At 45.0% G+C, this 13,813-nt stretch overlaps 1 protein-coding gene across 2 annotated transcripts in view; it reads right to left on the reverse strand.

Moving 5' to 3' along the window:
• The window catches only part of LOC147684339 (rho GTPase-activating protein 4-like), a 222,074-nt gene that overhangs the window by 52,643 nt on the left and 155,618 nt on the right, over nt 1-13,813 (reverse strand). For both annotated transcript variants that reach the window (XM_086940241.1, XM_086940240.1), the window contains exons 9-10: nt 5,964-6,158; nt 2,694-2,778 (exon numbers count right to left, since the gene is read on the reverse strand). In XM_086940241.1, the coding sequence (XP_086796367.1) occupies nt 2,694-2,778; nt 5,964-6,158 (280 nt within the window). The remainder of the gene's footprint in view (nt 1-2,693; nt 2,779-5,963; nt 6,159-13,813) is intronic.

A 13,813-nucleotide genomic window follows, 5' to 3' on the forward strand; every position in this document is an offset into this window, starting at 1 on the left:
AACTAGGGAAAGGTAAAGCGCAAGTTCTGTTGTCGAGTTCAGAAATCAGAGAGAGTAGTGTGCAAGTTCTGCGTGCAAAAATCGCAGATCGAGAAGATTCCGCTGCAGTTGAGGCCCAGAAGTCAGCTGAAGTCAGCAGATGCTGTTGGACGTGTGACAACAAAACTCCCTTCCCAGGGTTTCTGCGCGGATATTGAGCTGCTGGTCTGCCGAACAACAACAAGGGATAGTTGGTGTAAGACGTGCACCACACTAGTGGTGCCCACCCAGACACAATGAGACAGTAGTGACTGGCACTTGGGAGTAGCCAGTGCGAACTGGACCTTGTTGCCTCAAATGCTGGGAGCAGACAAAATGCAGATAGAAGTGAACTGAACATCAAAAGCGCCCTGTATGCAACTCGCTGGTCCCACAAATCGTGGGGGATGGAAAAACTAAGTCAAAGTGAAAAAATTAAAATCATTTGGCTAAAAATGGGTCACACCAACTCCAAAAGTTGAGACTACCCCTCAAAATCAGTGGTCATGCCCACACTAGTTGAACGTAGAGGGTTAGACCATTGTGATTGTAAGGCCGTTGTCAAGCACTACAAAAACAAAACACACAAAAAACTGTATGTGGAGGGTCAAGGGGAAATATTTAGTGACCTGTCTGCTCATACCCCTAAAGTCAAGACACAAAAACACGAAAGGGCAGACCAGGTCTATGAAATGGTGTGTCGCCAAAACAGGAAAAAGTGAACCAATGAGATGCATGCGTGAGCGAATGCTGACAGAGGCATAGGCTTAGAACAAATCCCATCAGCCCACCTGTTTGGTGGAGTTAACGTCATGTGGGAGTTGCTGATCAATCACTACCACAACCGACCATATATTGACGGTGCGGGAGTGAATGTCAGTAATCTTAGCCATATTGTCTGTACTAAGATGTAATGAAAGTGCAGTGTTTATGTGAAAAGTGAAAGTAAAATAGACTACGTAGGCTTTAAGAAACATTCAGAAAAAAAGTCTATGTGTCTAGGGTTAAAAAAACGCCGAGTAGTAGGACTACCCTATGGCGCTGTACAGAACTGGTTCACTTTTTCCTGTTTTGGCGACACACCATTTCATAGACCTGGTCTGCCCTTTCGTGTTTTTGTGCGTTGTCAAGCACTACCATGCAGAGGAGCGTCCATTTTAGGAAGTGGCGGTGGAGGAAGGACAATGGGGCTTTACACACATCTTTTGCTCATTTTTATTTTTTTTTATTCAAAAATACCACGCTGTTGTCAATGGCAGTTGAATACTTGTATGTAATATCTTTTTGAAATACTCAAAATGCAGAATAGCAAAAACAAGTACATTGAAACAGTGCCCTTTGGAAGGGGAAGTGTTAAAGGTTCAATCAAGTGTGGGAAAATATGCTCATTTCTAAATGGGCTCAATTTAAAAGTCTACTGAGCCAATAAAAGATGGCGATGAAGGGGAATCAAAGGAAAATCTGAAAATACACAAAAGAAATAAGGTACAAGGGAAACTAAGAATAAAATAGAAAATATTAGAAACTAAGAATATAAAGAAAATACAAAACACAGCTGAGACAGAAAAGATGATGACAAAGACATGTAAGAAAAATTGTAGCAAATGAATATTAAAGAAATTAAAGCAAAAACAATAAAAACATTTTTTTAAAAAAAGAAGAAAAACAAACAGCAGGGAGAAAAACTGAGATGATGACAGGTTCACAATAACACAACAAATTATGAATGTAACATTCCGTAAGAGAGATAAGAACAGTGGCAGCAAGGGACTGGCCGAGAGAAAGGAAGATAAGGGATAAATGGGAAATATGGCAAGTCGCTGTTTAGAAAAGAGACTAGAGGGAGTGAGGGAAAGAGAGAGACGGAGTAAGAGAGTGAATTGAAGAAAGACTGCAAGAGACAAAGTAACAGGGTGAGCAGAAGAAAAACTGCGAGAGACAAAGGGGTGAATGGAATAAAGACTGTAAAAGACGAAATAAGAAGGTGAGTGAAAGAAAGACTTCAAGAGACAAAGTAAGGGGTCAGTGAAGAAAGACTGCGAAAGATGAAGTTAACATGGTGATAGGAAGAAAGACTGCGAGAGACAATTTAAGAGGGCGAGTGAAAGAAAGAATGCAGGACAAACTAAGGGGGTGAGTAGAAGAAAGACTGCATAATATTAAGTTAACACGGTTACTGGAAGAAAAATTGCAAGAGATGAAGAGGTGAGTGAAAGACTGCAAGAGAAAGTAAGGGAGAGTGAAAGAAAGACTTCAAAAGATGAAGTTAACATGGTGAGTGGAAGAAAGAATGCAAGAGACAAAGTAAGGGGGTGGAAGAAAGACTGCAGAAGGTGAAGTAAGAGGATGAGTGAAAGAGAGACTGCAAGTGACAAAGTAAGGGGGTGAGTGGAAAAAAGTCTGACCGATGAAGTTAACATGGTGAGTGGAAGAAAGGCTGCAGGGGACTAAAAAAGACGGTGAGTGGAAGAAAGACTTCAAGAGACAAAGTAAGGGAGTGAATGGAAGAAAGACTGGAAGATTAAGTTAACATGGTGAGTGGAAGAAAGGCTGCAAGTGATGAAATGAGAAAGATCTGAAGGGAGGGACAGATAAGAGTGTGTGAGGGTGTACAGCAGGTTGGCAGGCCCTGCAGAGAGGGCTCACACCCTTGCTGCCAGCCTAGCCGCCCTCACCTTTCTCGATGGCGTCCTGCAGCTGGTTGTGCTTTGCTTCCAGTTTAGAGATGAGGCTTCGGCCGTTCACATACTCCTTGAACTTCTGCAGGGGAAATGGAGAACAGATCAGGCCTGAACTGAAAACCTTGTGGCACCAGAGAGGCATAACACTGGAGAGAAAAGACAAAAGGGACCCCAGAGTGTACAAGACGTGGGGTTCCTGCAATGTAACAAGTCTGGGAATCACCAGGCAGCACACCAGGCAGCAGACAACAAAGAACCTACCACCAGACGGCATGTGGCAAAGCGTCTACCATTGCAGAGCATGTCACAAAGCATCGTCACCGCAGGGCACGTGACAAAGGATCCATCACCATAGAGCATGTGACAAGGCATTCTGCATAGCAGTGCACATGACACAGCACACGACACTGCAGGGTTCGAGACAAATCATCCACCATTCAAGAGCACATCACAAAGCGTCCACCACAAACCACGCGACAAAGCCTCCACCATCGCAAGGTCTGTGACACAGCATTCACCAAAGACACAGGTCTACAGAAACCACCAATGGCGCAGACAGAAATGCTCCTTCATCGTGACACAGTTCTAGGAATCCCACAAAGGGCAGAGAGCAGGGCACCATAACAATATAATAAGATGGGGGACCCCAAAGGCCGCACCGCGAAGTGTCTACCACAGGAACCCCCAAAAGTTGCACCATGAAGAGTCCATCAAAGGAAACCCCCAAAGCTGCACCATCAAGAGTCCACCACAGGAACCCCCCCCAAGGCTGCACCACGAAAAATCCACCACAGGAACCCCCCCCCCCAAGGCTGCACCATCAAGAGTCCACCACAGGAACCCCCAAAGGCTGCACCATCAAGAGTCCACCACAGGAACCCCCAAAGCTGCACCACGAAGAGTCAACCACAGGAACCCCCAAGGCTGCACCACGAAGAGCCCACCACAGGAACCCCCTGCCCCCCAAGGCTGCACCGTCAGAGTCCACCACAGGAACCCCCCAAAAGCTGCACCACGAAGAGTCCACCACAGGAACCCCCAAGGCTGCACCATGAAGAGTCCACCACAGGAACCCCCAAGGCTGCACCACGAAGAGTCAACCACAGGAACCCCCCCCAAGTCTGCACCATCAAGCGTCCACCACAGGAACCCCCAAGGCTGCACCATCAAGCGTTCACCACAGGAACCCCCCCCTAAGGCTGCACCACGAAGAGTCCACCACAGGAACCCCCCAAAGCTGCACCATCAAGAGTCCACCACAGGAACCCCCCCCCCAAGGCTGCACCACGAAGAGTCCACCACAGGAACCCCCCAAAGCTGCACCACGAAGAGTCTACCACAGGAACCCCCCAAAGCTGCACCACGAAAAGTCCACCACAGGAACCCCCCCACGGCTGCACCACGAAGAGTCCACCACAGGAACCCCCCCACGGCTGCACCATCAAGAGTCCACACCGGGCATGTGGCAATTCATTCCAGATCAAGGACAGGAAGTGGAGCTGCTCTGCCTTCTTGGAGTTTCCTGTTGCTTCTGTGAGTGCACAGGGTTCCTGCATTCCAGGCCCCCCAGGACTCCCTTATTACAAACTGTGCAGAGACTCAAGAGCTACCAAGGCTTGTACTCCTTTTAACCCCTCAGACAAAAGGCGGGCCTGCGATGGGCAATGGTGCAACGCGACGCTTCTTAACCTTTCACCTACTGTTGACCTCTACCGTTGGAAGCCAGCTCCCCTCCCCCACTGGAGCAATATCTCCGACTTGAACCTCAAAACAATACACAAAATACAGAAACAAGTGTAAATCCAACAAATGCATCAAGGATGTACTATGTAACTCAAGCAAACAATACATATATTAAAGAATGCCATTTTAATATCAATGGGAAGGTTGGAGCTTTTCAATATTTGGTGTTATTTTTAAGCAATACATCTGATTCTAGCAGATCAGGTTGTCTTTTTTTGTTCTTAATGCATGCATCCTTTTGTCGGTGCACCCCAGTGCTTCATCTGAGACCATCAGTTGTCCATCCTAGATTGCATTTGCAGTACTTCTGCTGCTCCATTATTCAATCTAAGGACACCAGTGTAATTTTTAGCCTACAATTTCAAATTCCTTCAGCTGTACCGTGCATTTTAAAAGGTTCTATTTTAGGCATACCTTTTTATGTATATAAACCGTATAAATATATAGTCTGCTAAAATAGAAACCTTTGTAAACTCTCACAACCCTCCTGAGCAGACGTCACGGATCCACTGGGGTCCACAGACTTAGAGTAAGAGCTACTGGTGTAGAGACCAAAGCATCCGGGTCACAACACTCAATGCGATGGATTTAAAACCCTTCGAGGGAACTGTGTAAAAAAAGGTTTTATAAAGAACAGTTTGGTGCAGTGGTCGCCATCAATTTCTCTAACAAATTGGAAAAAGGCAACACAACTGGTATTTCAAGAAGACGTGGGGTCTCCTAGGAGTGTGGAAACAGGAAAAGGATTGCACAATTTTTAGATGATTTCTTCTCCATATGGGGCGGGGCCTCTGTGGCCAAGATTAAATATGATGCTTGCCAAATGGGCAACGTAAGGAGGTCCTTCCAAATGGAAGAAGTGAGTGCAGAATTTAAAGACCTAGGAAAGGAGAGCTCCTGTATTACACAATGAAGACTCCCCAAAAGGCTTAAGTCAAAGGTTCATCAAAGGCTCAGTACAGAGGAGGCCCAGGTGACAGGGAGCAGTCCCCAAGGCTCAGGAATCTCAACCAATCCACACAATATCTGAACCTTCATTAGATCCAGCATTCGAACGATTGTTTGCTTTCCAACTCCAGAAATGTTCATATGCATCACCTTTCAACTAACTACACTCAGCCCAGGCATTTATTCCTCTTTTCAACTAACCCACCCAACTCCTAGGTCACTCAATGTCCCAACCCTTCACCAGTTCATTGCGGAAGGGCTCTGCCGTCTACATATTCCTTAATCCGCGTATCCTACTCTCCATGCACCCATCAGAAGAACCACCCATTCTCTTACTCAACCACCAACACATCTTCCTGGTTGCATCAATTTTCCCTGCAATAAATACCCTTGGTAAAGCATCCTTCCAGCTCTACTGGGACACCAACTCTCACATGCATACTTCAAAGACTCCCTCGACCCGCCGTACTGCCATACTGCCAGGTCATTAGCACTGGAGAGCCCTCCGCACCCCTACATCCATCCTTCGACTCAACAATTTCACCCGAACAGAGGGCCTAGCTGCTCCTTTACCGTCACATAGAAGGTCTCCGTTTCTTGCTGATTGGCTCGCCGCTTGGCTATGGTCGGCTTGTTGCTGGTATCGGAGCCAGTGGACTTCAGAGACTCTGTCGACTGACTGGACTGGAAAGCGTCCAGAACGTCTCCCTCGTCTGTGCCAATCAGGTCGAGGAGCGTCTGCATGGTGGCTTTCAGAGTCTTGTTCACCTGTGGGCAGAAGACGACATAGTTTACTTTTGGATCAAGTGACTACCCTTACAATGACAACAGTATTAAACGAGCTCATATCCTGGACAGAGACGGTGCTGATCTTTGGCGAAAGGTTTACTTGCCTGCATCAGTAGAGCAATTTGGGGTCATTTAAACATTCACCTGTTAAGGACACTCCTTACTGCCTCTGGAGGAATTCGCAAGGCGTTGTAAAAAATGTATATTGTTACAGCACCCTTAACTGGTAAACTGAATATGAACATATTATTTAATGTTACACCATAAGTACGAAATGCTACTGGTCTGCTACACATTTTAAGTAGTTTCAAGTGTTATTTCATAAACATTTAACATTGAAATATTTTTACAATCCTCTTCCCTTACTCAACAGTAAGCGTATTGTGTGCCACAGCGGAGGTGATGTTGAGATACCTGTGTTTTACGTATGTTATTTACACTGTGCTTTTACTAGTTCTGTTAATTTAATGTAAGAGTCAAAGTCCAGGCTAGGTTTCAGGGGTCCTTATTATGTCCCAGGTGATGTCACAGACAGTGGCTGGAAGGATGTTGTTACATAAACTCATGGGCTCAGGAGAGCCGCGACGTATGGCAGGCAGAGAGGTTTGCTGTTGAAAAAGGCATTTGTGCTCGCCAGCACTGCAAGACCTCAGAAATTAATTATTTAGTGCGGACTAGTGAAACATTTCCCATCAGTGCCAGGGACATGGAGGAGGTGCTCTGGCCTGCCCAAGGCTTAGTGCATTTCTGAGCTGTTATGCTGGCCCTGGCAGATTCCGAGAAGCTGCTCCGAGGCTGTAACACATGTAGTAATGGCGCTGTGCATCAGACAAAAGGCAGGTTCTGGGGATCTTCTTTTCCAAATGCAGTGGAATCAAGTTAACTATATACACATTTGGAAAATAAAGCTTTCTCAGAAGTTAGGCGTGGAGATATTATAAATGAAAGCACTGCATACGCATCCTAGCTGCTATATGATGGTATTCTTACGCGAGTAGCGCTAAGAGCCGAGATACTATCGGACAACGCCTGGGAACAAAGACATAAAATTACAGAAGGAATAACAATGGTAGTTAAGTGGATCCCACATAAGATTGACACAGGAGCAAGCAATCAGGTGCAGAAACAACAGTCGACCAGGGACGGTACCACAGTCTGGCGATAACAAGGAAGGGAGGAGAACTAGAGATCAAGGAGAAAGTGTTTACATTTTTGCTGAATGATAAACAGTCAATGAAGCTAACAGGTTGCACAATAGCGTTTCCACACCCTCCTTGGAACACATCCAGAACAAGACTTGTCGACAATGAACCTTTTCTTACTTACCGGGGTTTCCGATTGTAAGAGTGTCAGAGCTTCGTAGTGGTTGGAGGCCCCAGAGATCTCAAATTTTCTTGCCAGACTGGAATACCTGCCCTGGTTTAGGGGTTTGAACATCGTTCTGTCATTGAAGGAGCCGACATCGCGAGCACAGGAGAGGGGTGACTTGACCAAGTGGCCAACCCAAGAGATCCATGTAGCTCAGCTTGCCAAGAGGTCTGAGCAGAACAGGGCGAGTTTTGGGACTACGCTGCAGGAAAGTGTTACAAGATCAATTTTCGAAAATCCTAGCACTTGGCTCTGGCCTTTGAGGAGTAATCCTTGAAGGATGAGCTGGACTCCTCAAATGAATTAAAACCGATGATAAAATCATCTGGTCAAGGTGCTGATGAGTTTCTGGCGGGGTAGTCAGGATTCAAAGGATACATCCAAAGTTTTGACACCGTCATTAATAGATCGATTACAGTCTAGGCTGTTCACAGAGTAAATGTATTCATGGCGTAGAGTGGAGCGGGGTTGTGATGAAATGAGGTGGAGTTCTGTGTTGTTGGCATTGAACTTTGGTGGGTGTGCACACACCCATCCTTGGATGTTCTAGAGTTGTTGTAATCAGAGTAATGACCTCCAAGAAAAGCTATGAATAGTCCACAGTTTCAAATAACGTTACCCAATGATTCAAAGTAGCGATTAACAGTGCAGGAGACAAAACGGATCGCTGACGGACTCCCGGGGGAACTGGAGTAGGACTAAAAAAGGAGCTGCCTATTTTGAGAACTTCAAATCAATTAGTTCAATAGGATATGAACTTTGTCTTCAAAGCCTATTAATTCCGATAGTGTCCAGATAAGGAACCAATCATTTGAAAGTCTGCAGAAGTATTTAATAGAATCAACTGGAAGGATCTTGTGTTGTCGAAGATAAATAGAAATCAACTTCTGCAGGGTGATACTTTTAGTCCTGAAGCCGGTCCTTAAACCCGACTGAACAACATCATGAAGATGGCGTTCATTAACAAATACATAAAGCTGGTTATTTACAAGTTTTCCGGTAGTTTAGCTAGGTATGGCAGCGCTGAGATGGAACAGAATTTATTCGGGTCATCTGTGTTGGTAGAGTGTTTATTTATTACTATTTTTTTAAAACAAGGAGAGGACTTAACAGTTTTAGACAGTCGGGTAAAACTCCAGGCGTGACAAAGAGGTTAATAAAGTTGGCCCAGTGGCAGGCTATCACACTTCTCTTTCACAAAGTTGGCTTGTAGAAGGTTAGAGGTGTGATTAAAAGATGTTATTTTTGTGATAAAGCAGAAAAGTTCCATTTGTGAAATAGTTTTGAAGCTAGAGGATTCTGTGCATATATATCCCTACCATTATCTTTCGTCAAAGCTTTTGCTGGAAGCACACTCTCATCCCTACTCATCATTGCAAAGGCCTCCCTCACTCAAGACATATTCCCAGAGGCTCTCAGGACAGGCCACATCTTTCCACACTCTGACAGACCAGATGATCTCGTAAACTACAGGTCAACCACGGACGAGCCATTCACCGGCAAAATCATTGAAACAGCAGACAAAGATCTACTCCAAGATCATATTAAAGCGGACCGTCTCCTGCTCGACTACCAGTCCGGCTTCAGCTCATGCTGTAGCATGGGGAGCGCCACCTTATACATCGTACACAATGCCCTCCTGACCAAAGATGACCTCTGCCTCCGATACTACTGGATCTCTCGACTGCCTTTGATACAGTCGACCAACCCACCCTCATGTGTACCCTGGAGGTTTGAATGGGATTCACCGGCAATGTCCTTCACTGGTCCTCCAACTACTTTTCGAACCAACACCAGTTTGCTCCCATACACACCTCGATGTCCCAAAAGGCACCTAGCACCTGTGGAGTACTCCAGTGTTACTGTCAACTATCATCACAAGTGCCCCAAGTACACCAGCTTTGTTTAGTACGCACAAGCCGGTTTATTTCAAACGGTTCCGCTTAATAAAATACTTACATGCACGCATGACAAACCTGCCCCACGGTGGCGAGGGTAGGGGTTCTCACCAGGCACTAACAGGTCTTAGTGTGGTCTACGATGTACCGTTGATGTCAGTAATCTTGGTAGAGGAAAGTGTCATGTGCTTATCTAGGTTCCTGATCGATACTGTGACCTTATGCCCCTATTCGGCTATAAATCCATTTATTCCCTATATTGGCATAACCGTTCAAGTACGATTTTCTGTAAAGTCATCTCTGGCCTCACACGAGCAGAGCCACAGAGCCACATTCCAGCATGACTCTCTGCTACTTCCTTTGCGACCAATTAGTGCAATGACAGAGCAGCAGTCACTATCTGATATTCCTAGATAACACTCCGAGTTCTTCAACAAGATAAAAACTTAGCAAACCTGGAAATCCCCGCTTGCTATGTTTTGATTAGTAATAGAACTCTAATGAGCAACTGATAGCTGCCACTTCCTAGTGACATCTTTAATTGACGTCTTATGTCCAGCAAACTTGCGTCAAACCCGGCACCTGTCAGGTATAAATATTACCAACGTTGCCTTAAGCAATGAGCGAACATGTTGCTGATGCCAGCTGCCTGCATGACCCCGTGTTGGTAAAAACTAGCACTCTGTCGCTGCAGCCTGCTATCCTGTGGTGGTGAAGCTACTGATTACCATTATCGCCGCTACAGCGCGAACTATGGTGCAGTACGCTTGAGGAGCCGTGCAGCCGTCCTCTGCGAAGACATCCAGCCCAGCTGCCCGCGGACGCTGTCACCCCTCCTTCCTCCAGACGCGCTGAGAGAAGCCGCTGCCTTTCTCGTGCAGAGAAATCCAGTCCCGGCGCTTCCGGTTTACCCTCGCGGGTGACTGGGATATCGAGAGAGACCCCTGAAGGAGATACCAATCCTCCATCATTCTATTCAGAGGTATGGTGTTGACTAAACCCTTAGAAGAGAATTCTTGAAACAAACCTTGGCAAAACCAACTTAACTTAAGCTACTTACTTACTCCCCTTCTCACGTGTTAGGCCTAGGTCAGGCACACTGGGGTAGGCTTAGTTAGAAGCACCAGTTGAGTATGTTAGCCTAATGTATATATGACTGTATATATGTTTTATTACTTTTAAACCATTGTATGGCTAAGAAACCATATCAATGCTTTTACAGTTCTATTTCGCTATTCTTATCTTACTGTACGTACTTTTCATAATAACAGTTATTGCAATTGTGGCAATACATTTCTCTTGTATGAGAAGAAAGACTGTTCAATAAATGTTAACCTTTATTGATACACGCCCGTCTCTCTATTCTCTACATACTGTGAAAGTAAACTGCACTAGACTGACTGAGTGAAATCTATGTCTATTGTTTCACACGACCCTAGAGATCGACTCTTGATCTGAGGAGCAAAGTTGTCATGTTGCACGGTTGTTGGAAAGCTGAATCCCTTCTTGTCTGTGCCAAGGAAGCTGATCACTTCCTATGCAGAGAAGAAAGTTTCCAGTGACCTCTGAGCTAGTTGGTAACACAACCCAATTAAGTTTAGCATAGTCAGTGGAGGCCTGGAATATCCGCAGTTCCACGTCGATACTACTGTTTATGTTATTCCAATGCGCAGGGCCTAGTGGGAAACTAGGAACTACACTACATGGCGCCCTAACGTTTGGTAAGGCGATAAACTAACGTAAGACTTGTAGAGTAACTCAGTCGTGCATATTTCACACCCCTTTCTCCCGTAAATACTCCAATAGACGTCTGGAGTGGGTGAAAGGTTAAAATCCGCCCGACCTTAGTAGGAAGAGATTCCTATGTAAAGCTCTGGTTTATTCAATGTTGAAGGATACAGTGTTCCAAAATATTGTGCATCTAATCTTTGTCTCCTTGGAGACCTACTCTGCAAAAACTGCATTTATACAATGTCAGTAGAAAACAACGGCACCACTGGGGCCGCAGTAGATGCGACTCAGCAAGGTCCCGAATACACAGACCCGGATGCTATTATCATCCCGGTCCACTTAAGAAGATCTATAACTTTAAAACTTATAGAACATGGACTGACACCTCAAGGTGGTACAGTAATTTTCGTGATAGAGGCTCACGAGTATCGGCAGACAGAGGTATTCTATTCATGGATAAACTTTCCAGCGGTAAACGCTATAACACAAGAGTTTCACTATTACAAAATAGAGGAACCTCCGGATGAGTACGCCCCTTTCGAGGAGGTTGAAATTCCACTTAAATTTCAAGAGCACCTGCTCTGGTTTAATGGCGCCCTAAAACACAATGATCACATAACTAGGCTCGGTCCACTAGGTAGACCAGGAGCCACGTGGCCGGTTCTAGCCAGCTACACACCACATCCTGACATTGCAAAAATGTCTAGAGAAGAGCTGTTAGTACAGCTAAACACATTAATAAAAATACATAGGCAATTAGTCCAATATGTAATACGGACTGCAACAGTCCAGCCAGCTGTTAATACACCACAGCTGACCCCTCATCAGGGGAACACAAATAAAATTACACCACAGAACATACAGTCATGTCTTGGTAAAACACCCGTAAAACGGGAACAAATTCCTTTCTGGTTAGCCCAGAAAATCACTCAAATAGAGGCAGTATTTCCTGATACTACCCCTATTGAGAAACACAGAATCTTGACCATCTGCCTTCCTATGGGAATCGCACCACACGTGGAGGACTGCGACACTTGGGGTACAGTCTTTGCTTCCATTTACACAAAAACACACGGTGTTCCGTCTATGGCGGTAATACCAGACGTGCTAAAACAGATTCAAAATGAATTCGGTCCAGAACCAGCTTTAAATCTAGGTATGAAATTACTGAAAGATTTCAAGCAGGTCACGGCTATATTATTAGCCAATGTAAAGGGAGAAGCAGCATCTGTGGCGATTCGCCAGAAGTTGAGGGAAACAGATATAAAAGATCCTGTTGAGCTTGCAAAAATCATAGAAAAGTGCTATGAAGAATTAGGTAGAGACAGCTTGGGTGGAAAACCAGTTAAGACCCAACTGCTCGAAAATCCTGAAAAATTATTTATTAAAAATAATTTAAACACTCCTAAAAAGAGCTGGGATGGAAATAAACAATCCACTCCCAAGGAAAAAAGTTTTCCAGTCCAGAGGAAGGTCTCCTCGACGGAGGGAAAGAACTCCGACTCGAGAACGCCAGTCTCCCCAACGGGAGCCCTCTGAGAAAAGATATAACCTTAGAAATAGGGATAATATAAAAAAACCTGATAGATATCAAAGTATTGATACACGTCCCTCTCGATCTTTTCCACAGAATTCGGAAAGAAGAGGACGGTCAAACCCAGGAGAGCACACCAAGTCCAAAGACAAGGAACCTGCTCAAAATAAGAAATCTCAATTTCCTAAAAAGAAGGTAGCCAGTATTAGGGTAATCAACTATGCCGAGAATACTGAGGACACAGTTGAAAAACGGGGAGTGGGCATTGACAATGTTGGACAGTGCAGCAGAAATCAGTATAGCGCGCAAGAACTTGATGAGTCATCTGGAGACAGTGGACACGAATGAATACATTCAGGTTGAAACTGCCGACGCCAGGCTTAGCGAGCCCCATAAAATATACGAAATAACATTGCGTATAGAGGGTGATAAGACTAGGAAAATTAAGGGTCTGTTTTGGGATAAGCTCTCGAAAGGCTATGATATTCTGTTAGCTGAAAAAGATTGGCCCCCAGAGTTTGTCAGGGAGTGCCCTCGTGGCGAAGAAGTAATTATGCCTGCCTTCTCGAATCACATACCGATTCACAAAAAATACACATATGCAAGGAAATGGGCTGTAGCCCAGGCACCAGCATTGTATAAAAATCATGTAGGATGGGATGAGGATTCAACGCCTCACAAAATCCAACTAAAAAGTGAACCAACTGCCCAACGGCAGTATCCCATAAAGCAAGAAGCTAAAAAACAGGTCAGGGAGATCTTAGATCAACTTGAGTACCAGGGGGTGATTGAAACATGCACCTCTCAAATGAACAATCCTTTGTTTCCTGTCTCCAAGCCAGACAATTCATATCGTCTAGTTTTGGACTACAGACACCTAAATACATGTTGCAAAACTTTTGCAGTACAAAACTCGCATAGTGCAGCCCTAATGAATAACATAGTTAGGAAAAAATACAAAACGACATTAGACATTTCTAATGGTTTCTTTTGTCAAAACATTGCACCAGAAAGCAGATACTTGACCGCTTTCTCCGCATTTGGGTCGCAGAAAAAATTCTGTCGACTCCCACAGGGGTTCAAGAACAGCCCAGGACTATTCT

This window comes from Lissotriton vulgaris, chromosome 10 (assembly GCF_964263255.1).
Source record: "Lissotriton vulgaris chromosome 10, aLisVul1.2, whole genome shotgun sequence".
In the NCBI taxonomy this organism is placed as follows: domain Eukaryota; kingdom Metazoa; phylum Chordata; class Amphibia; order Caudata; family Salamandridae; genus Lissotriton; species Lissotriton vulgaris.